At 45.0% G+C, this 24,203-nt stretch overlaps 1 protein-coding gene across 11 annotated transcripts in view; it reads left to right on the forward strand.

Moving 5' to 3' along the window:
- The window catches only part of rusc2 (RUN and SH3 domain containing 2), a 196,550-nt gene that overhangs the window by 121,056 nt on the left and 51,291 nt on the right, over positions 1-24,203 (forward strand). For all 11 annotated transcript variants that reach the window (XM_068032737.1, XM_068032739.1, XM_068032734.1 and 8 more), the window contains one exon: positions 17,095-19,087. In XM_068032737.1, the coding sequence (XP_067888838.1) occupies positions 17,176-19,087 (1,912 nt within the window). In that variant the 5' untranslated portion in view covers positions 17,095-17,175. The remainder of the gene's footprint in view (positions 1-17,094; positions 19,088-24,203) is intronic.

Genomic DNA, 24,203 nt, shown 5'->3' on the forward strand with positions numbered 1-24,203 from the left:
ATCTACTCCCCTTACAATCGAATCCCCTATGACTATAGCCCTTCCACTCTTTTTGCCGCCCTTCTGAACAGCAGAGCCAGCCACGGTGCCATGAACCTGGCTACTGCTGCCTTCCCCTGGTGAGCCATCTCCCTCAACAGTATCCAAAACGGTATACTTGTTTTGGAGGGAGATGACCGCAGGGGACACCTGCGCTGCCTTCCTGCTCCTTCTCTGCCTTTTGGTCACCCATTCCCTTTCACCCTCAGCAATCCTAATCTGCGGTGTGAACAATTCGTTAAACGTGCTATCCACGACCTCCTCAGCATCGCGGATGCTCCAAAGTGAGTCCATCCGCAGCTCCAGAGCCGTCATGCGGTCGAACAAGAGCTGCAGCTGGACACACTTCCTGCACGTGAAGGAGTCAGGGACATCAGCCGTGTCCCTGAGCTCCCACATTGAGCAAGAGGAGCATGACACGGGTCTGAGATCTCCTGCCATTTTTAATCTTAAGCTTAACTGAGTCTGAAACTTAGAAAAAATGAAAAAGGAACTAAAAGTTTTTACCAATCACATGATACAAAAAAAGTAGAAAAAGCCTTACCTTATCTACACACACCGAGTCCTTTTTTTTTGGTTAGAGGAGGAGGGTGGGTGGGAGAAACTACCCGTGTAGTTTCTCGGGTTCAGAAAAGGCCCAAATATATAGGGTTTTACTTACCCAGCAGCCCCTTGGTCCGCCGAAAGCAAAAGGGAATTAAGTTTAAGCTGAAACTGACCTTCCCAGCTGCTCACCCGCTCGCACTCTCTGCTCCCGAATGAGCTGCTGCAATGAAAGTACTGTGTGAATATATTTGGCAAGGGCCTAAAGGGATGGATGAGTGTTGTCCATGTCAGGGAGCTGTGTTGAAAATTGAGGGTACAGGCTAGCAGAGGGAATGGTCACAGTTATTGTCAGAATTTGACCTCACCATCAACCTCAAGAAAACGAACATTATGGGATAGGACATCAGAAATGCTCCATCCATCAATATCGGAGACCACACTCTGGAAGTGGTTCAAGAGTTCACCTACCTCGGCTCAACTATCACCAGTATTAGAATTAGAATTAGAATTAGAATATTACAGCGCAGTACAGGCCCTTCGGCCCTCGATGTTGCGCCGATCATCTGACCTACACTATTCCATTTACATCCATATGTCTATCCAATGACCACTTAAATGCCCTTAAAGTTGGCGAGTCTACTACTGTTGCAGGCAGGGCGTTCCACGCCCCTACTACTCTCTGCGTAAAGAAACTACCTCTGACATCTGTCCTATATCTTTCACCCCTCAACTTAAAGCTATGTCCCCTCGTGTTTGCCATCCTCATCCGAGGAAAAAGACTCTCACTATCCACCCTATCTAACCCTCTGATTATCTTGTATGTCTCTATTAAGTCACCTCTCCTCCTCCTTCTCTCTAACGAAAACAACCCCAAGTCCCTCAGCCTTTCCTCGTAAGACCTTCCTTCCATACCAGGCAACATCCTAGTAAATCTCCTCTGCACCCTTTCCAAAGCTTCGACATCCTTCCTGTAATGCGGTGACCAGAATTGCACGTAATACTCCAGGTGCGGCCTCACCAGAGTTTTGTACAGCTGCATCATGACCCCGTGGCTCCGAAACTCGATCCCCCTACTAATAAAGGCTAACACACCATATGCCTTCTTAACAGCCCTATTAACCTGGGTAGCAACTTTCAGGGATTTATGTACCTGGATACCAAGATCTCTCTGTTCATCTACACTACCAAGAATCTTCCCATTAGCCCAGTACTCTGCATTGCTGTTACTCCTTCCAAAGTGAATCACCTCACACTTCTCCGCATTAAACTCCATTTGCCATCTCTCAGCCCAGCTCTGCAGCCTATCTATGTCCCTCTGTACCCTACAACACCCTTCGACACTATCCACAACTCCACCGACCTTCGTGTCATCCGCAAATTTACTAACCCACCCTTCTACACCCTCATCCAGGTCGTTTATAAAAATGACAAACAGCAGTGGCCCCAAAACAGAACCTTGCGGTACACCACTAGTAACTAAACTCCAGGATGAACATTTGCCATCAACCACCACCCTCTGTCTTCTTTCAGCTAGCCAATTTCTGATCCAAAGCTCTAAATCACCTTCAACCCCATACTTCCGTATTTTCTGCAATAGCCTACCGTGGGGAACCTTATCAAACGCCTTACTGAAATCCATATACACCACATCCACGGCTTTACCCTCATCCACCTGTTTGGTCACCTTCTCGAAAAACTCAATAAGGTTTGTGAGGCACGACCTACCTTTCACAAAACCGTGCTGACTATCGCAAATGAACTTATTCTTTTCAAGATGATTATAAATCCTGTCTCTTATAACCTTTTCCAACATTTTACCCACAACCGAAGTAAGGCTCACAGGTCTATAATTACCAGGGCTGTCTCTACTCCCCTTCTTGAACAAGGGGACAACATTTGCTATCCTCCAGTCCTCCGGCACTACTCCTGTCGACAATGACGACTTAAAGATCAACAACAACGGCTCTGCAATCTCCTCCGTGGCTTCCCAGAGAATCCTAGGATAAATCCCATCTGGCCCAGGGGACTTATCTATTTTCACTCTTTCCAAAATTGCTAACACCTCCTCCTTGTGAATCTCAATCCCATCTAGCCTAGTAGGCTGTATCTCAGTAATCTCCTCGGCAACATTTTCTTTTTCTACTGTAAATACTGACGAAAAATATTCATTTAACGCTTCCCCTATCTCCTCTGATTCCGCACACAACTTCCCACTACTATCCTTGATTGGCCCTGTTCTAACTCTTATCATTCGTTTATTCCTGATATACCTATAGAAAGCCTTAGGGTTTTCTTTGATCCTATCCGCCAATGACTTCTCGTGTCCTCTCCTTGCTCTTCTTAGCCCTCCCTTTAGATCCTTCCTGGCTAGCTTGTAACTCTCAAGCGCCCTAACTGAGCCTTCACGTCTCATCCTAACATAAGCCGCCCTCTTCCTCTTGACAAGCGCTTCAACTTCTTGAGTAAACCACGGCTCCCTCGCTCGACAACTTCCTCCCTGCCTGACAGGTACATACTTATCAAGGACACGCATTAGCTGCTCCTTGAATAAGCTCCACATTTCGTTTGTGCCCATCCCCTGCAGTTTCCTTCCCCATCCTACACATCCTAAATCTTGCCTAATCGCGTCATAATTTCCTTTCCCCCAGCTATAATTCTTGCCCTGCGGTATATACCTGTCCCTGCCCATCGCTAAGGTAAACCTAACCGAATTGTGATCACTATCGCCAAAGTGCTCACCTACATCTAAATCGAACACCTGGCCGGGTTCATTACCCAGTACCAAATCCAATGTGGCATCGCCCCTGGTTGGCCTGTCCACATACTGTGTCAGAAAACCCTCCTGCACACACTGGACAAAAACAGACCCATCTAAAGTACTCGAACTATAGTATTTCCAGTCAATATTTGGAAAGTTAAAGTCCCCCATAACCACTACCCTGTTACTCTCGCTCCTGTCGAGAATCATCTTCGCTATCCTTTCCTCGACATCTCTGGAACTATTCGGAGGTCTATAGAAAACTCCCAACAGGGTGACCTCTCCTCTCCTGTTTCTAACCTCGGCCCATACTACCTCAGTAGACGAGTCCTCAAACGTCCTTTCTGCCGCTGTAATACTTTCCTTGATTAACAATGCCACACCCCTCCCTCTTTTACCCTCTTCTCTGTTCTTTCTGAAACATCTAAATCCCGGAACCTGCAACATCCATTCCTGCCCCTGCTCTACCCAAGTCTCTGAAATGGCCACAACATCAGGATCCCAGGTACCAACCCATGCTGCAAGCTCACCCACCTTATTCCGGATGCTCCTGGCGTTGAAGTAGACACACTTTAAACCAAGTTCTTGCTTGCCAGTGCCCTCTTGCGTCCCTGTAACCTTATCCCCTACCTCACTACTCTCAACAGCCTGTACACTGGAACTACAATTTAGGTTCCCATTCCCCTGCTGATTTAGTTTAAACCCCCCCGAAGAGCACTAACAAATCTCCCCCCCAGGATATTGGTACCCCTCTGGTTCAGGTGAAGACCATCCTGTTTGTAGAGGTCCCACCTACCCCAGAAAGAGCCCCAATTATCCAGGAAACCAAAACCCTCCCTCCTACACCATCCCTGCAGCCACGTGTTCAACTCCTCTCTCTCCCTATTCCTCTCTTCGCTAGCACGTGGCACAGGCAACAACCCAGAGATAACAACTCTGGTTGTTCTCGCTCTAAGCTTCCACCCTAGCTCCCTGAATTTCTGCCTTAAATCCCCATCTCTCTTCCTACCTATGTCGTTGGTGCCTATGTGGACCACGACTTGGGGGTGCTCCCCCTCCCCCTTAAGGATCCCAAAAACACGATCGGAGACATCACGTACCCTGGCACCTGGGAGGCAACACACCAACCGTGAGTCTCTCTCGTTCCCTCAGAACCTCCTATCTGTTCCCCTAACTATGGAGTCCCCAATGACTAATGCTCTGCTCCTCTTCCCTTTTCCCTTCTGAGCAACAGGGACAGACTCTGTGCCAGAGACCTGCACCCCATTGCTTACCCCTGGTAAGTCGTCCCCCCCAACAGTATCCAAAACGGTATACCTGTTGTTGAGGGAAACGGCCACAGGGGATCCCTGCACTGCCTGCTGGTTCCCTTTCCTTCCCCTGACGGTAACCCATCTACCTACTTCTTTTACCTGAGGTGTGACTGCCTCCCTATAACTCCTGTCAATAATCCCCTCCGCCTCCCGAATGATCCGAAGTTCATCCAGCTCCAGCTCCAGTTCCCTAACGCGGTCTGCGAGGAGCTGGAGTTGGGTGCACTTCCCGCAGATGCAGTCAGCAGGGACACTCTTGGCGACCCCTACCTCCCACATTCTGCAGGAGGAACATACAACTGCCTTTACCTCCATTCCCACTATTCTAGATTCCCAATAAATCTACTGAAAAACCAAACGAAAAAAAAAGTCAAAACTTGTTCGCTTAGCAATCCGACGGACTGAACTTTTTAAATAAAAAGCTTACCTTATCAACACACTAGAGTCCTTTTTTTTTTGGTTAGAGGAGGAGGGTGGGTGGGAGACACTACACGTGTAGTGTCTCGGGTACTGCCACTGCCCAAATAAATAGTTTTCCCCTACCCAGCAGTCCCCGGTCCTCCGAAACAAAAAAGGGATTAACTTGCAACTTACTGAAATTGACCGCTCAGCTGAAAGTCCGCTCCGCACCTCGTTCTGTCAAGGCTGCTCCTCACAAAAGTACCCTGTCTCTAGATGTAGAAATCAACTAGCACTTGGGAAAGGCGTCTTCTGCTATGTCCAGACTGGCCAAGAGGGTGTGTGAAGATGGCACACTGACACAGAACACAAAAGTCCGAGTGTATCAAGCCTGTGTCCTCAGTACCTTGCTCAACGGCAGCGAGGCCTGGACAATGTATGTCAGCCAAGAGCGACGTCTCAACTCATTCCACCTTCGCTGCCTCCGGAGAATCCTTGGCATCAGGTGGCAGGACCGTATCTCCAACGCAGAAGTCCTCAAGGCAGCCAACATCCCCAGCATATACACCCTACTGAGCCAGCAGCGCTTGAGATGTCTTGGCTACGTGAGCTGCATGGAAGATGGCAGGATCCCCAAGGATGCATTGTACAGCGAGCTCGTCACTGGTTTCACACCCACTGGCCGTCCATGTCTTCGCTTTAAAGACATCTGCAAATGCGACATGAAGTCCTGTGACATTGACCACAAGTCGTGGGAGTCAGTTGCCAGTGATCGCCAGAGCTGGCGGGCAGCCATAAAGGCGGGGCTAACGAGTGGCGAGTCGAGGAGACTTAGCAGTTGGCAGGAAAAAAGACAAGCGCAAGGAGAGAGCCAACTGTGAAACAGCCCCGACAACCAATTTTATCTGTTGCGCCTGTGGAAGAGTCTGTCACTCTAGAATTGGCCTTTATATTCACTCCAGGCGCTGCTTCACAAACCACTGACCACCTCTAGGCACTTACCCATTGTCTCTTGAGACAAGGCGACCAAAGAAAGATTGCACTGGAGAGGGTGCAGAGGAGATTCACCAGGATGTTGCCTGGGCTGCAGCATTTCAGCTACGAAGAGAAACTAAAAAGGCTTGGGTTGTTTTTCTTGGAGCAGAGAAGGCTGAGGGGGCACATGATTGAGGTGTACAAGATTATGAGGGGCATTGATAGGTTAGATAGGAAGAAACTTATTCCTTTAGTGGAGGGGTCAAGAACCAGGGGACATAGATTTAGGGTAAGGGGCAGGGGATTTGAGGAAAATATTTTTCATTCAACAATTGAATGTATATTGCACCTTTAACACAAAAAATCACCCTGAAGTGTTTTACAAATAGGTGAGTACAAGGAGGACGGGCACCTTCAGAAGAGAGAAATGACAAAGTTTAATCTAGAGCAGCACCAGTCATATGTAAAAATGAGGTATTAGTCTGGTGAAGCTACAACACAGGACTACTTGCATGCCAAACAGTGGAAGCAGAACGGAATAGACAGAGCTAAGCGATGCCACAACCAACAGATCAGATCTAAACTCTGCAGTCGTGCCCCATCCAGTTGTGAATGGTGGTGGATAATTAAACAACGAACAGGAGGAGGTGCTCTACAAATATCCCCATCCTCAATGTTGGGGCAGCCCAGCACATCGGTGCAAAAGACTAGGCTGAAGTATTTGTAGCATCTTCAGCCAGAAGTGCCGAGTGGATTATCCATCTCAGTCTCCTCCTGAGGTTCCCAGCATCACAGATGCCAGTCTTCAGCCAAATCGATTCACTCCACGTGAGATGCAGAAACAACTGAAGGCACTGGATACTGCAAACGCTATGTGCTCTGACAACATTCCGGCAATAGTACTGAAGACTTGTGCTCAAGAACTGGCTGCGCCCTTAGCCAAGCTGTTTCAGTACAGTACAACACTGGCATCTACCCGGCAATATAGAAAATTGCCTAGGTATGTCCAGTCTACTAAAAACAGGACAAATCCAATCCGGCCAGTTACCACCCCATTAATCTCCTCTCACTCATCAGCAAAGTGATGGAAGGTGTCGTCGACAGTCCTATCAAACGGCACTTACTCAGTAATAACCTGCTTGCTGATGCTCAGTTTGGGTTCCGCCAGGGCCACTCAGCCCCTGACCTCGTTACAGACTTGGTTCAAACATGGACAAAAGAGCTGAACTCGAGGTGAGGTGAAAGTGACTGCCCTTGACATCAAGGCAGCATTGGACTAAATGTGTATTCAAGGAGCCCGAGGAAAACTGAAGTCAATGGGAATCAGAGGGAAAACACTCCACTGGTTGGAGTCATAACTAGCGCAAAGGAAAATGGTTGTGGTTGTTGGAAGCCAATCATCTCAGTACCAGGGCATAAATTCACGTGTTCCTCAGGGCAGTGTCCTTGGCCCAACCATCTTCAGATGCTTCATTAATGACCCTCCCTCCATCATAAGATCAGAAGTGGGGATGTTCACTGATGATTGCACAATGCTCACCATTCACAAGTCCTCAGATACTGAAGCAGTCCGTGTCCAGATGCAGCAAGGTCTGAACAACATTCAGGCTTGGGCTGATAAGTGGCAAGCAACATTCGCGCCACACAAGTGCCAGGCAATGATCATCTGCAACAAGAGACAATCCAACCATCTCCCTTTGCCATTCAACGGCATCACCAATGCTGAATCCCCCATTATCAACATCCGGAGGGTTACCATTGACCAGAAACTGAACTTGAGCAGCTATGTAAGTACTGTGGCTACTAGAGCAGGTCAGAGGCTGAGAATTTTGCAGCGAGTAACTCACTTCCTGACACCCCAAAGCCTGTCCACCATCTACAAGGCACAAATCAGGAGTGTGATGGAATACTCTCCAATTGTCTAGAAGAATGCAGCTCCAAAAACACTCAAGAAGCTCGACACCATTCAGGTCAAAGCAGCCCGCTTGATTGGCACCCCATCCACCACCTTCAACATTCACTCCCTCTACCACCGCGCACAGTGGCCCCAGTGTGTGCCACGCACAAGATTCACTGCCGCAACTCACCAAGGCTCCTTCGACAGCACCTTCCAAACCCGCGACCTCTACCACCTAGAAGTGCAAGGGCAGCAGCTGCATGGGAACCCCACCACCTCCAAGTTCCTCTGCAAGCCACACACCATCCTGACTTGGAACTATATTGCCATTCCTTCACTGTCGTTGGGTCAAAATCCTGGAACTCCCTTCAAAACAGCACTGTGTGTGCACCTACACCACATGGACTGCAGAGGTTCACGAAGGTGGCCCACCACCACCTTCTCAAGGGCGATGAGGGATGGGCAACAAATGCTGGCCTTGCCAGCGATGCCCACATCCATGAAAGAATACAAAAAAGCATCTTGAAGTTTTTAAAAGGTGGAGGAATAGGTAAGAGGTTTAGATAGAGGACCTCAAAACCTAGGAATGAAGTGCCAAAACAAATGGCTACCAGTGATAAGGTGAAGTCGAAGGAGACTGCACAGATCACGGAGAGTAATAGAGCATTCAAGAAGAGATATAGGACTAGAGAAGATTGCAAAGATAGGGAGGGGCAAAGCCCAGGAGAAATTTATAGATAAGGACAAGGATTTTAAATGTGAAGGATTGGGATACTGGGAGCCAGTGTAGGTTAGCAAGGATGGCGAGGTGAGTGAGTGGGACTTGGTGCGGGACAGGATATCGACTACATGCAGCTCTTGATTGTACTCAGTGGCACAAGCTGTCTAAAACAATATTTATTTTCCCAATAACTACCTTACACTGCATGTGTGCCATTGATGAGTGATCAATAGTTATCTCCTTTCTTGATATGTTACCTTTGGAGGGTACTCTTGCTATGTATGGGTATTGTACAGGAATAACTCTAGTGTATATAAGAGCAGCACACAATGTAGTGGACTAGACATGTAGAAAGTACTATTCTGAAATAAATTTCAGTTCCAATATACATGAATCCCCTAGACAAGGCATGTGATTGATTTCCAGTTTTGAGCAGTATTTTTCACTTACGAGAGAAGCAAGATGATTCTGTGTTGGAACTGACAACAATTTTTAAACATAACAACAACATGTACTTATGTAGCGATTTTAGTACAGTAAAACATTCTGAGGTGTTTCACAGGAGCGTAATCAGACAAAAATTGAGAGCAAGCTGAAGAAGGACTCATTGATCAAGCCTGTCCTAAAGAGTAGATTTTCCGCAGTATCTTAAAGGAGGAGAGAGATGCAAAGAAGTTTTATAAGGGAATTACATAGCTTAGGGCTACAACAGCTGTGGCATGGCCAGCATTTGTGCAGTGACGGAAATAGGGGGCTGCACAAGAGGCTAGAGTTGGAGAAACACAGAGTTTCGAGAGGATTGTAGCACTGGAGGAGGTTAAAGAGAAAGGGAGGGATGAGGTCATGGAATTTGAACATGAGTATGAATTTTAAAATTGAAGTCATGACGAATTGGGAGCCAGCATAGGTCAGTGAGCACAAAGCTTTGATGGATGAATGGGACTTGGTGCGAGTTAGGATATGGGAGCAGAATTTTGGATGAGCTCAGGTTTATGGGCAGTGAAATCTAGGAGGCCAGTCAGGAGAGCACTGGAATAGTCAAGCCTGGAGAAATAAATGCATGGATGAGTATTTCAGCTGCAGATTGGTGGAGATGAGTAACGTGGAAATAGGTGGTCTTTGTGATGCAGAAAATATGGGGTGAGAAGCTCAGCTCAGGGTCAGATAGGATGGTAAGGTTTCAAACAGTTTAGTTCCTGAGACCAAGGTTAAGGACGGGGTAGAATCTGTGGCTAGGGAACGGAGTTTGTGTCGGTGTCCAAAGGCTTTGGCCTTTCCAATGTTTAATTGGAGAAAATATTTGCTTATCCAGGACTAGATGTCAGATAAGCAGACAGATAACATAGTGACAGTGCAAGAGTCAAGATAGGTGGTGGTGAGGCAGAGTTGGGTGTAGTAGGTGTACATGTGGAACTTGGCATTGTGTTGAGAGGGTTCATTCTTGGGGAGTCCAGAGGTAACGGTGTTAGGGCCGAAGCTGGAAGAGAACCATTTGCAGGAGATTCCCTGTCTACAACTGGATACATAAAAATGAAAACAGGTGAGGGCTGGGCATTGGACGTGAGATGTTGAAGGAGGATGATGTGGTCAACTGTGTCAAAGGCTGCAGAAAGATTGTAAAGGATTCATATAGGCTGTCATTTGTAACTTTAATTAGATCCATTGGTGCAATGGCAAGGTGGAAACCTGGTTTGAGAGATTCAAACATGGAGACTCATCTGTCTTTTCTATACTGTGCTCTCATATAGAGACTGCCATCCCCACGCCCGCTGCCGTTCCTTTGAATTACTTTATTATTACAGTGAAAAGCTGGCTGAGCATGTCTGTTGGAAATAGAAGTAACTGATGGTAAAATTGTTACATAGTTATGACAAAAGCACCAACCTATAAATATAAGTAAGTGGGTAAGTGAAACCCTATATATTTGGGCCGTTTCTGAACCCGAGACACTACACAGGTAGTGTCTCCCACCTGCCCTCCTCCTCTAACCAAAAAAAAAAGGACTCGGTGGTGTGTAGATAAGGTAAGGCTTTTTCTATTTCTCTTTTTTTTTTATCGTGCGATTGGTAAAAACTTTTCGATCCTTTTTCATTTAACTAAGTTAGGCTTAAGGTTAAAAATGGCAGGAGATCTCAGACCCGTGTCATGCTCCTCTTGCTCAATGTGGGAGCTCAGGGACACGGCTGATGTCCCTGACTCCTTCACATGCAGGAAGTGTGTCCAGCTGCAGCTCTTGTTAGACCGCATGACGGCTCTGGAGCTGCGGATGGACTCACTTTGGAGCATCCGCGATGCTGAGGAGGTCGTGGATAGCACGTTTAGCGAATTGGTCACACCGCAGATTAGGATTGCTGAGGGAGAAAGTGAATGGGTGACCAAAAGGCAGAGAAAGAGCAGGAAGGCAGCGCAGGAGTCCCCTGCGGTCATCTCCCTCCAAAACAAGTATACCGTTTTGGATACTGTTGAGGGAGATGGCTCACCAGGGGAAGGCAGCAGTAGCCAGGTTCATGGCACCGTGGCTGGCTCTGCTGTTTGGAAGGGCGGGAAAAAGAGTGGAAGGGCTAGAGCCATCGGGGATTCGATTGTAAGGGGAGTAGATAGGCGGTTCTGTGGTCGAAAACGAGACTCCCGAATGGTATGTTGCCTCCCAGGTGCACGGGTCAGGGATGTCTCAGATCGGCTGCAGAACATTCTGAAGGGGGAGGGTGAACAGCCAGTTGTTGTTGTGCACATAGGCTCCAATGATATAGGTAAAAAACGGGATGAGATCCTACAAGCAGAATTTAGGGAGTTAGGAGCCAAGTTAAAAAGTAGGACCTCAGAGGTAGTAATCTCAGGATTGCTACCAGTGCCACGTGATAGTCAGAGTAGAAATGAAAGAATAGTCAGGATGAATGCGTGGCTTGAGAGATGGTGCAGGAAGGAGGGGTTCAGATTTTTGGGACATTGGGACCGGTTCTGGGGGAGGTGGGACTATTACAAATTGGACGGTCTACACCTGGGCCGGACTGGAACCAATGTCCTTGGGAGTGCTTTTGCTAACGCTGTTGGGGAGGGTTTAAACCAATGTGGAAGGGGGATGGGAACCAAATGAGGAGGTCACTGGACAGTAAGGAGGTAGTAACTAAAGCCTGTAAGGAACTAGATAATGAAGTCAGCGTGACTAAGGGGAAGAGTAGGCAGGGAGCAGATGATGAACGCAAAGGGAGTGGTGGTCTGAGGTGCATTTGTTTTAATGCAAGAAGTGTAGTAGATAAGGCAGATGAACTTAGGGCTTGGATTAGTACCTGGGAGTATGATATTGCTATTACTGAGACTTGGTTGAGGGAAGGGCATGATTGGCAACTAAATATCCCAGGGTATCGATGCTTCAGGCGGGATAGAGAGGGAGGTAAAAGGGGTGGAGGAGTTGCATAACTGGTCAAAGAGGATATCACAGCTGTGCTGAAGGAGGGCACTATGGAGGACTCGAGCAGTGAGGCAATATGGGCAGAACTCAGAAATAGGAAGGGTACGGTAACAATGTTGGGGCTGTACTACAGGCCTCCCAACAGCGAGCGTGAGATAGAGGTACAAATATGTAAACAGATTATGGAAAGATGTAGGAGCAACAGGGTGGTGGTGATAGGAGATTTTAATTTTCCCAACATTGACTGGGATTCACTTAGTGTTAGAGGTCTAGATGGAGCAGAATTTGTCAGGAGCATCCAGGAGGGTTTTCTAGAGCAGTATGTAAATAGTCCAACTCTGGAAGGGGCCATACTGGACCTGGTTTTGGGGAATGAGCCCGGCCAGGTGGTTGAAGTTTCAGTAGGGGACTACTTTGGGAATAGTGATCACAATTCCGTAAGCTTTAAAATACTCATGGACAAAGACGAGAGTGGTCCTAAAGGAAGAGTGCTAAATTGGGGGAAGGCCAACCATACCAAAATTCGGCAGGAGCTGGGGTATGTAGATTGGGAGCAGCTGGTTGAAGGTAAATCCACATGTGATATGTGGGAGGCTTTTAAAGAGATGTTGATTAGCGTGCAGGAGAGACATGTTCCTGTGAAAATGAGGGATAGAAATGGCAAGATTAGGGAACCATGGATGACAGGTGAAATTGTGAGACTAGCTAAGAGGAAAAAGGAAGCATACATAAGGTCTAGGTGGCTGAAGAAAGACGAAGCTTTGAAAGAATATCGGGAATGTAGGACCAATCTGAAACAAGGAATTAAGAGGGCTAAAATGGGTCATGAAATATCTTTAGCAAACAGGGTTAAAGAAAATCCCAAAGTCTTTTATTCATATCTCAGGAGCAAGAGGGTAACTAGAGAAAGGATTGGCCCACTGAAGGACAAAGGAGGAAAGTTATGCGTGGAGTCAGAGAAAATGGGTGAGATTCTAAACGAGTACTTTGCATCGGTATTCACCGAGGAGAGGGACATGAAGGATGTTGAGGTTAGGAACAGATGTTTGATTACTCTAGGTCAAGTCGGCATAAGGAGGGAGGAAGTGTTGGGTATTCTAAAAGGCATTAAGGTGGACAAGTCCCCAGGTCCGGATGGGACCTATCCCAGGTTACTGGGAAGCGAGAGAGGAAATATCTGGGGCCTTAACAGATATCTTTGCAGCATCCTTAAACACGGGTGAGGTCCCGGAGGACTGGAGAATTGCTAATGTTGTCCCCTTGTTTAAGAAGGGTAGCAGGGAAAATCCAGGTAATTATAGACCGGTGAGCCTGACGTCAGTGGTAGGGAAGCTGCTGGAGAAGTTACTGAGGGATAGGATCTATTCCCATTTGGAAGAAAATGGGCTTATCAGTGATAGGCAACATGGTTTTGTGCAGGGAAGGTCATGTCTTACCAACTTAATAGAATTCTTTGAGGAAGTGACAAAGTTGATTGATGAGGGAAGGGCTGTAGATGTCATATACATGGACTTCAGTAAGGCGTTTGATAAGGTTCCCCATGGTAGGCTGATGGAGAAAGTGAAGGCGCATGGAGTCCAAGGTGTACTAGCTAGATGGATAAAGAACTGGCTGGGCAACAGGAGACAGAGAGTAGCAGTGGAAGGGAGTTTCTCAAAATGGAGACGTGTGACCAGTGGTGTTCCACAGGGATCTGTGCTGGGACCACTGTTGTTTGTGATATACATAAATGATTTGGAGGAAAGTATAGGTGGTCTGATTAGCAATTTTGCAGACGACACTAAGATTGGTGGAGTAGCAGATAGTGAAGGGGACTGTCAGAGAATACAGCAGAATATAGATAGACTGGAGAGTTGGGCAGAGTTATGGCAGATGGAGTTCAATCAGGGCAAATGCGAGGTGATGCATTTTGGAAGATCCAATTCAAGAGTGAACTATACAGTAAATGGAAAAGTCCTGGGGAAAATTGATGTACAGAGAGATTTGGGTGTTCAGGTCCATTGTTCCCTGAAGGTGGCAACGCAGGTAAATAGAGTGGTCAAGAAGGCATACGGCATGCTTTCCTTCATCGGACGGGGTATTGAGTACAAGAGTTGGCAGGTCATGTTACAGTTGTATAGGACTTTGATTCGGCCACATTTGGAATACTGCATGCAGTTCTGGTCGCCACATTACCAAAAGGATGTGGATGCTTTGGAGAGGGTGCAGAGGAGGTTCACCAGGATGTTGCCTGGTATGGAGGGCGCTAGCTATGAAGAGAGGTTGAGTAGATTAGGATTATTTTCATTAGAAAGGCGGAGGTTGAGGGGGGACCTGATTGAGGTGTACAAAATCATGAGAGGTATAGATAGGGTGGATAGCAAGAAGCTTTTTCCCAGAGTGGGGGATTCAATTACTAGGGGTCACGAGTTCAAAGTGAAAGGGGAAAAGTTTAGGGGGGATTTGCGTGGAAAGTTCTTTACGCAGAGGATGGTGGGTGCCTGGAACGCGTTGCCAGCGGAGGTGGTAGATGCGAACACGATAGCGTCTTTTAAGATGTATCTAGACAGATACATGAATGGGCAGGAAGCAAAGAGATACAGAACCTTAGAAAATAGGCGACATGTTTAGATAGAGGATCTGGATCGGCGCAGGCTTGGAGGGCCGAAGGGCCTGTTCTTTGTTTTACAACCAGTGTCCCTACAGCAGAGTATAATTACTGCTGAAATTGAACAGCAGGAAAAGACCAACTGGTCCATCAAGCCTGCCCCACACTCATCGTGACCAGAGACTTTCTATAATTCCCAGACCTGCAGCCATTCCATTTTTGGACTTTTAAAAACTTTTTCTTTCACAGTGGAAAGTAACAGTGGTCTTGTGTAATTTGAGTGGGTTGAGGAGTGCATTAATAACACGGAGCACTATGGGGAGTATGGTAGAAATGCAAGTACTCAGCAATAAAATCAGTTTTTGCCTTTTGAGCTGTGTAAATTGTACTTGTTTCTCGAGAATCATCCCAAAATGCCTGTTGGGTTTTATAATTATTCAAACTGTTACCCATGGCTCCCAATTTAAATAATTTGGCTGCCGCATCAAAGTTTTACTTCTGTAAAGATTCTGTGGATGGCAAGGGACACCAACATATATTTTGAGATGACACAAATAGAAATATTTTTGGAACTAAGCAGTGGAATACAGATCTGGTTAAGATCTGCAATACTTTTGACTGCTTTTAATAAGTGGATGGTTTGTTTCAGTCCTTGCAGCTCATAATTTTGCTTGGAAGCTCTCGGGTCCAAGAAGGAAACTGTTTTGAATTTGACCGATGTAGTCAAGCTATGTTGCATCGGATTTGCTGGACTAGAAAAGACCAAAATCCATCTTGTTCACATTCTATCAACCTGCTTTTCGCGTGATACATTGATAACTGAATTGTTGACTGATCACAGTGATCAGTCTCTACTAATTAGTATACTATAGCCCCAGACATTTTTTTATTCAGTCAAAGAATGTGGGTATCACTTGCAAGGCTAGCATTTATTGTCCATCTGTAATTGCCCTTGCGAATGTGGTGATGACCATTTTCTTGAATACAACTTAGAGACTTGCTGGACCATTTCAGAGGGCAGTTAAAAGTCAACCTCATTGCTGTGGGTCTGGAGTTGCAAACAGGCCAGACCTGGTAAGGACTTTCCTTAACTAAAGCAGGAATTCTCAACCTTTTTGCTTCTGAGACCCGCCCTCAGTGTTATAAAAATTCCACAGCCCCCTGTAACACAACACAAGTACTTAATATAGAACGTTTAGTGAACGCAATTGAACATATATTGATTATTTCTGTTTTACTCACTAATGTGAAACTTGTTGCTGGTGCTGAGCAACAGTTCCGTCAAGATTTGGAGGTATGTTCAATACCCATGCTCAATGTTCGTCTGGCTCAGTTATGCTTAAGATAGACTGTTGCAGACCTTGGGAGTCTGTCGCTCTGAAGTTGGCGGACTGTCATTGCGTGGTCGGTAGTCTGTCACTGGAGCTGACAGAGCGCTGATGTGACCGATTGTCCATTATGAACTCGCTGCTGGGACTGGATGCCGACTCCTTGACTAAACAGCACAGGGCCAATGACCATGAGCTTCTAGGGCCAAGCAGCAATTTCCAGTTCTTCATGTCTTGTGCGGGGTTAGGGGCTAAAGTGATACTGTGCTAGTGTCGATTGGCAACTTGGGGCTGGAAGGTAAAACTCTGTGCCACGCATTGTGTGACCTTTGGGGATTGGCGTCGAATTGATCATAAATTGCGTGTTGGAGACAGGGAGCCGCTGGCAGACCCTTTGCAATCTTCGCAAGGACCCCTAGTAGGCTGCGGACCCCAGGTTGAGAATTCCTATCCCAAAGGTTATTAGTCAACCAGATGGATTTTTATGACAATCTGGTAGTTTCACGGTCACCATTACTGATACTAGCTTAATGTTCCAGATTTATTTAATTAATTGAATTTAAATTTCCCAGCTACTGTGATGAGAATTGAACTCATGTCGCTGGATCAATAGTCCAGGCTTCTGGATTACTAGTCCAGTAACGTAACCAGTCCAGTAGCATAACCACAATGCTGCCATACCGCTGCATGAGAAGAAAACCCCAGTGATAGAAAGCTCTGGGAACCATAGGTCCAAAGTGACCTGTTCCTCCTGAGAATGCTACTCTTACTACATGCCACATCTCAAATTACTCATATACTGTATCCTACAATGTTACTTTCTGAAAGAAATATTTGAATTAATTAATACTACCTTTCTACCATCTCTCTATGGCACCTGTTCCAAAGATTAACCACTTGCTGTTTTCGCTGATTAGTTTTGAATTTACCCCTTCAAGTGCAGGTCATGTTCTCTGGTTCTGCAGTTCTGGACAAGCTGAAACAGTTCGTTATGGTCTGCAGTGTAGAGTCCCTATGGAATCTTAGAAAAAGAAGAAATTTTATTTTATTGAGTAGTTACTGGCATGTCTAATGTAACAAGTACTGTAAAGTCATGTGCTTTTCCCCCCCTGTGTTTTCCAGGTTTCTGAACCACATCAGGTTGCAGGCTACCAATGTGGCCACAGAGGATTCTGTGCAGCTCGACTGATGACCTGAGACATCATGGATAGCCCACCCAAACTGACGGGGGAAACGTTGATTGTACATCACATTCCCCTTGTTCATTGCCAGGTCCCAGACAGACAGTGCTGTAGCATGGGCAAAAGACCAAATCCTTTCTACCATACTGATCTGGGAATTACAAGGACTACATCACTGCCAGAGAAGGACCTGCTTCAAAAAGAAACATTGCTTTACAGCAGCTTAATCCAGGCTTCCTGTTTACCTCCTGGGGCACCACATGAAATTGAAGGCAGGCTACCAAACTCAAAAGAAACTAACACTAGTGAACAACACAATTCATTAATTTTGAATGAGAACAATGATCAGGAAAGCTCCAATAACAGTTCTTTTCATCCTCAGAATAGCAACATTAACAATCCACCATTTGTTCTGCATGAGCAGCCATTTCACCTTCATGGTGCTGAAAACACAAAGCAATGGAGCCCCACCATTAGACAAGGGATTATTGAAGGTCAAGAGGAACAAACCCATAAATGTAATGGCAAGAAGTCAAATAGGACCATCACATCAAGACCAGCGTCAGATGACCTAATGGAACTCCCCACATGCAACTGTGCAAATGATAGCACATCAACCTTGTTCTTTGATTGCAATCAAGGGTTGGAGAACAGCCAAGATGGATTGTTCAAGAAGCAAGATTTGTTAGAGAGCACAACATGTAACTGCTCCAACTTAGATCTACAACAAAGCAGAAGTTGTCTCTTTTCAGATCAGTCTGAGATTGATCATCATATGACTTACAACAGTGACTCCTCATGTAACAGTTCCGATGGTGTGCTGGTCAACTTTACAGCAATCTACAACAAAATGAAAAGTCAGTCAAAGTCCAACCTAAGTTCAGGTAACATGTCCCATGATTCCTCTTACTGCAGTCACTCAGAGATGGGTGCATTCTACTTGGACCTGCATTCATCGCCTAATGAGCCAAAGAATTCATGTGAGACTCACAATGGGGATAGTGCCATGCAAACCTGTCTGTGTTCACCAGCAGTTGATGACAACTGCAATTCTTACCACCTACCATGTGAAAGCATGCCCTGTTCTTCTGAAAATTCAGACTTTACTGCTTGTTTTCAAAGTCAAGCAAGACTAGTTGTTGCCACACAGAATTATTACAAATTAGTAACTTGTGACCTATCTTCTCCGTCTACACCAAGCCCAGCAGGATCTTCAATAACGAGCTGCTCAGAGGATCATACAAAGAGTACAAGCCCTAGTCAACCTACAGAGTATTACCTCTTCCAGCAACCAGAAGATAAAAAGATTAACATTAATCAATGTCTTCAGGAAAAACCAGCAGTAGACACTACTGAAGATCTCATTGAAGGTCAGGTGTACGTGAATGTTGCTTCAAATACTTCGAGCAGGCAAAGATCAAGGAGCTATGATCGCAACTTAGATAAGAGCCCATCTCCTAGATTGGGCTCATTGGAACGCATGTATAGCTGTCCAGGAAAGTTAAGTGATGGTCACACAGGTGCATCTCAGAGATCACCACCAAGACGAGTAACGTCATTTGCTGAAATTGCTCGAACTAGAAAACGAAGTGGGAACTCACCACCACTAAAAACCAGTGGAGACTCTTCAATAGAGTTCTCCCCTATACTGGAAAATCAGAAAGAAAATAATGTATTTGTTTACTTGGAAGAAGAGCACAGTCATAGTCTGCCTGGCAGGTCCTCTACAAGAATGGATTTAACAACATCCTGTAATGCACCCTTTATTCAGCGTTTCAACAAAAACAGTAGTACAGGTGTATATGAAAGAGCTCACCTGGAAGGTTATGGACCTTGTTACATTGGAGAAGATGGTAGGAAACCAGAACCAGTTGTTACACTCCATCACCAAGTTGAAAAGGATGCATCTTTTGACAGCAGAACTAAAGTGGAAGGTAAGCCAGCACCTAACTCTTAGAATAGTATAAAATAGCTGTTGTCCAATATAATTTTTTAATCCTAGCCACTTTTGTAGTAAAACCAACTTCCTGGGTTTTTCTAAATTAAAGAAGTAACCTTTTTGAACTCAAGTGTTGGAGATTTGAGTGCTTTTCCATTTGGCACCAGGGTTAGCATGAGGTACTCCCATATAAGGCACAGCAGATTAAAACTTCCACTACCCTACCATAGGAATGTGGCTTAAACTTGGTATCAGAAAGGTGGTTACGTACTTCATTTTGTTTTGTTTCCCCACACTAGCCATCCTTATGGTCCATTTGTGGGAAGCTTTGAGCCAGGAACTGAGTTAAGACTCCCTAATCTTTATGTGGGATCTGTGGCAGTATTTCCTAGAGATGAAGACAGTTTTCTTAATAATGTAGTTGTAGTAGTAGGAGTTGTAATAGTAGAGGTAATGTTATGAGCAGGTTCATCTCGTCTAATCCTGCATACCTTCCATCAGTACTCATACCATGAATCTGAGACCAAAAGCCCTCTACCCCCTTTCTTAATAGGAAACAAGCAGGAGACGATAGTTATCTTACTGGATGAACAATCCAGAGAAAATTAGTTAAAATCCCACCAGTTTAGGAATTTTTAATTCAGTCAAAAAGAAAATCTGGAAATAAGAAGCTGGTATCAATAAAGTTGTCATAAAAACTCAACTGGTTCACTCATGTCCTTTTAGGGAAGGAAACCTTCTAATATAATGCAATCTGACTTTTACTCCAGTCTCACACCAATGCGGTTGACTCTTAACTACCTTCTGAAGTGGCCTAACAAGCCACTCCGTTGTTTCAAATCACTACAGCAGCTCAAGAAAGACTTTCTCAGGACAACTAGAGCCAGGTAATAAATGCTGACCTCTCCAGTGACGCCAACGTCCCAAGAATGAAAAAAGTTAATTTTAAAAATTTACCCAACAGAACCTATAGTGACTTAAATACAACAAACATCCCAAGGTGCTTTACAGTGGGATGGGGTGGTAAGAGGAAGCAAATAAAATAGTTAAAGAAATGGATGGCAAGCCGTGGTAAAAGAGTGCAACCAAGTGACTGAAAGATTGATAGGTCAATAGGATAGATCTGGAGAAGGTTTTTGAAGATTAAGAGGTAGAAGATTTCATTGAGCAGTTTCAGAAAGTAGTGCTGAGGCAGCTGAGAGCTGTGCTAACAATGGTGAGACTAAACGGGCGGCACAGTGGCGCAGTGGTTAGCACCGCAGCCTCACAGCTCCAGTGACCCGGGTTCAGTTCTGGGTACTGCCTGTGCGGAGTTTGCAAGTTCTCCCTGTGACCGCGTGGGTTTCCGCCGGGTGCTCCGGTTTCCTCCCACATCCAAAGACTCGCAGGTTGATAGATAAATTGGCCATTGTAAATTGTCCCTAGTGTAGGTAGGTGGTAGGAGTATGGTGGGGATGTGGTAGGGAATATGGGATTAATATAGGATTAGTATAAATGGGTGGTTGTTGGTCAGTGGGCCGAAGGGCCTGTTTCAGTGCTGTATCTCTTTAAAAAAAAAAGAAAAGCCAAAGTCAGAGGAACAAAGGAATAAAAGACTGGGGTAGATTTTAGAGATAGGATAGGTGAGGTGGTGGAGAGATTTGAAAATTAAAGGCTTTACATTCAGTACATTGAGGATACAGTCAATCACTATAGATCAGCGAGGAGGGAACCGAGGGGAAAACTCAATTTAGCCATCCGACTGCTGTCCACAGTAAGTCCTGGACAAGTTGAATTTTTGCTGCGTGAAGGGTGGGAAACCAGCAAGGAGGATATTGAGGAAATTGAGTCCATAAATTACAAAAATATGGATAAATGTGTCAGTGAGGCTGAAATCAGGTTGGAGAAGGGTATGGAAGAAAGTGGTCTTGGTGTTAAGAGGATGTGGAGTTTGAAGCCAAGCTGAGAGTCAGATAGGATGTCAAAATTTGCATGATTTGGTCTGAACGAGTGGCTGGGGAGATGGTGTCAATGACAAGGGGACGGAGTTTATGGTGAGGACAGAAACCATGTTGGCTTTAGTCATCCTGAAACTCAATTGAAGGAAATTAGAACATCCATGATTTGATATTGGACAGTCTGATGGCACTGAGGTGATAATGGAGGCATTGGGAAGGTATTTCTGGTGTTGGATCCCATTAGTTGCACAAAGAGAGACGAAGTCCGACTGTAGCTTTAAGAAACTTTATTGCAGTACTTAATTGTTACATCTTCAGAAAACTTAACAATGAACTGAACTAGAACTAAAAGCAACACATACACTGAACTAACCTAAAACTAAAAGCAACACACACACTAAACTAACCCACCTTTCGCGCCAAATCAAGCCTTATTATAGTTATTCATACAAATCAGTAACACCTACTCTTTGTTCCCAATTGGTCTTTCAAACTTCTGCAGTTTCTTGGTGTCGGGGCCTGATTGGGGTACTGCCTTGTCACCTTCTCCTCTAGCAGTTTCTCATCCCCCTATCTCCTTGGACCATTAGGCTGATTGTTATACAATAGGCTACTATTAGGCAGTCTGCAGCTGTCCTGTTAGTTTCCGCTTGTTAGTCTACTTCTACTGATAAGCTGCCTCTGCAGCCCTGAAGTTATGAAGTCATTTCTGATAAGCTGTTTCTGCAGCTCCAAGGTTATTTTGTTAGTAGGCTATACTTAATTTATTAGTTCACTTTAAATGTCCCCAATAGTTCTGTTCCCACACTGGGTATCAGGAGCATACAAGAGGAGAACCAGGAGTGATAATTCACCACAGTCACAGATAATATCATTTATAACTTTGGCAAGGGGAGTCTTAGTGCTGTGAGTCGGGCAGAAGCCAGACTGGAAAGATTTGTGAGTCTCCTGAAGAGTTGAGTTTTGAGAACATTGGGGAATAGGAAAGAAACTTCACAGATCACAGCTGGAGTGAATTGAAGATTGGAGTGGAGAGGTTGTCGACATAAGAGCACTGGTTGCTACCTCATTTTCCTTATTAATTCAGCCCTTAATTAAAACTTGATGTGGCCTATTCCACAAATTCTGCTGGTAATCTGTTCCATAGACTAATACCTTATTTAAAAAAAAAATGTTGCCTAAATTCTCTATTTTTTTGTTTGATCCTCTTAATCTGACAAGTTTTCCTTCTCAACTGCTGTGTCTTCCCATGGCAGAGAGATCACCACTTCTTGACAGCTAATTCAGAATAGCATAGGGGGATACTTGGGAGCAGGACTCAGGCGAACCAAAAGGCAGGAAAGAAAACAGATTCTGAAACTTATTTTAGTTAATGCCAGTGCAGTGGAGAGAATAATGGATTTTGTTCGAACAAAGCAGAAAGAGTTTTATTTTTCATCTGCCCCATGTGCATACATAACACACTGAGCTACTGAATGGAACCCATTGAGGTGTTCAGAAAATATGCTACTGAGAATTTAACCCTTATTATTTTATAAACGTGCAGTACATGGAATATTCATGAAGAACCCAAAGTTTCTTAGTTTAACACTGTTCCAGAGCCTTGTTGTCAAATGACATTCAGGAAAGCTATTACATATTTTCATGGTATCATTAGGAGATGTTAATTGTAAAGTAATTTGCAGTATGTTACAGTGGCTATATTGTGTGAAAATTTGGAACTGAATGATGGGCCCTCAAATTCCGTGTGGAATCTCCCATTCTGACTCCCACAGGAGACTGGCAGAACCCCTCCAGAGTAATACAGTAAAGCCTGTTTCTCAGTGGGTTCCACTGATTTCCTGTCAAAGTTGATAGAATTTCCAGGTCATGAATTTTCTCACAGTAACAAACACATCTGGAATACTACTGATGATAATTTTAAGTAGACATTCTTCAGAACTGCTTTTAAAAAGAAATGATAATATTTTGCAGCTGTGATTGCGAGCTCAATGCATTACATCAAAAGTAAAACCTGCTTCCAGTCATTCTTTGATTCAGCTTGTTGAGCGTCTTGTCAGGCAAAACCCCTACCTACCAAGACTGAGGCACACATGATTTCGCCACATGAACATTAAAACGTAAAATTGCAAGCCCCTAACTGGAACGACATTTGCATAGTAACTGACAGTGTTGGAACAATGGGGACCCAGTCTTTGTTTCCCCAATACACAGAAGAAGTGGTCAGACCAGTTTTAGTCACATGACTAACTGGCTGTTGCAGAGGTTGGAACTGAGAGAGTTTTAAATTGGAGAAAACAGTGTTTGAACTGAGAAAGCTCCTGGTTTGAGAACATCTCTCTCCTGTATGCCCTCATCTCACTCTTACCAGCTTCAGAAACCATTGAAGACACATAAACTCAAAGAGAGAAAAATTTCCTAAATGAACAAGGTTTAAGAAGAATATTGGGCCCCAACGAAATGCAAGACCATATCTTCAATCAAGGACTGCAGTGAGCTCAAAAAACAGTAACAAGATATTGCCTCAAACTGTTCTACTTATCTTTTCCTCTGCTCTTTTCTGTCTCTCTTTGAATGCGTGTATTGCGTATGCATGCTAGAGTGGGCGCGTCGTATATCTGTAGGCGTAAACCGTATTAGGTTTAAGTTTAAGATTTATAAATTTCACTCTCTTTAAACCTACGGAAGCCTGTTTATGCGCATTTCTTTGCCTTATAATTGGAAAGTGGTGAACAAGGATTCACCAAGGGGGAGCTCAAAACCCAGTGTGTTTACAAATTAAACTCTGTTATAATAAGACCAGGTGAAGACAGCAAAAGACCTGTAGACACCTTTCTCACCTTGTAACAGAAATTTGGTTGCTAGCGTCTGGGAGTTTACCAACAGAGGAACGAGAGAAATTGCAAGTGGGAAGCCAAATTGTTCCCAATCAAAAAGAGCAAAGATTAATACAGGTTTTCTTGTGGTAGTGTGTGATTGAATAATATGTCTGCAACTGAAGCGAGTAGCTCTCCAAGCCAGGGTGAAGTAACTTGGGATAGGTTAAAAGCACTGTCTCTGAAGGAGTTGAGGGAAATGACTGAGCAGTGTGGGATCACTGTATGTGGCAAGGCTAGGAAGTCTGAACTCCTAAGGCTAGTGGCCAACCACTTTTCCCTTGAATCAGAAGAAGCA

Source organism: Heterodontus francisci, chromosome 1, assembly GCF_036365525.1.
Source record: "Heterodontus francisci isolate sHetFra1 chromosome 1, sHetFra1.hap1, whole genome shotgun sequence".
In the NCBI taxonomy this organism is placed as follows: domain Eukaryota; kingdom Metazoa; phylum Chordata; class Chondrichthyes; order Heterodontiformes; family Heterodontidae; genus Heterodontus; species Heterodontus francisci.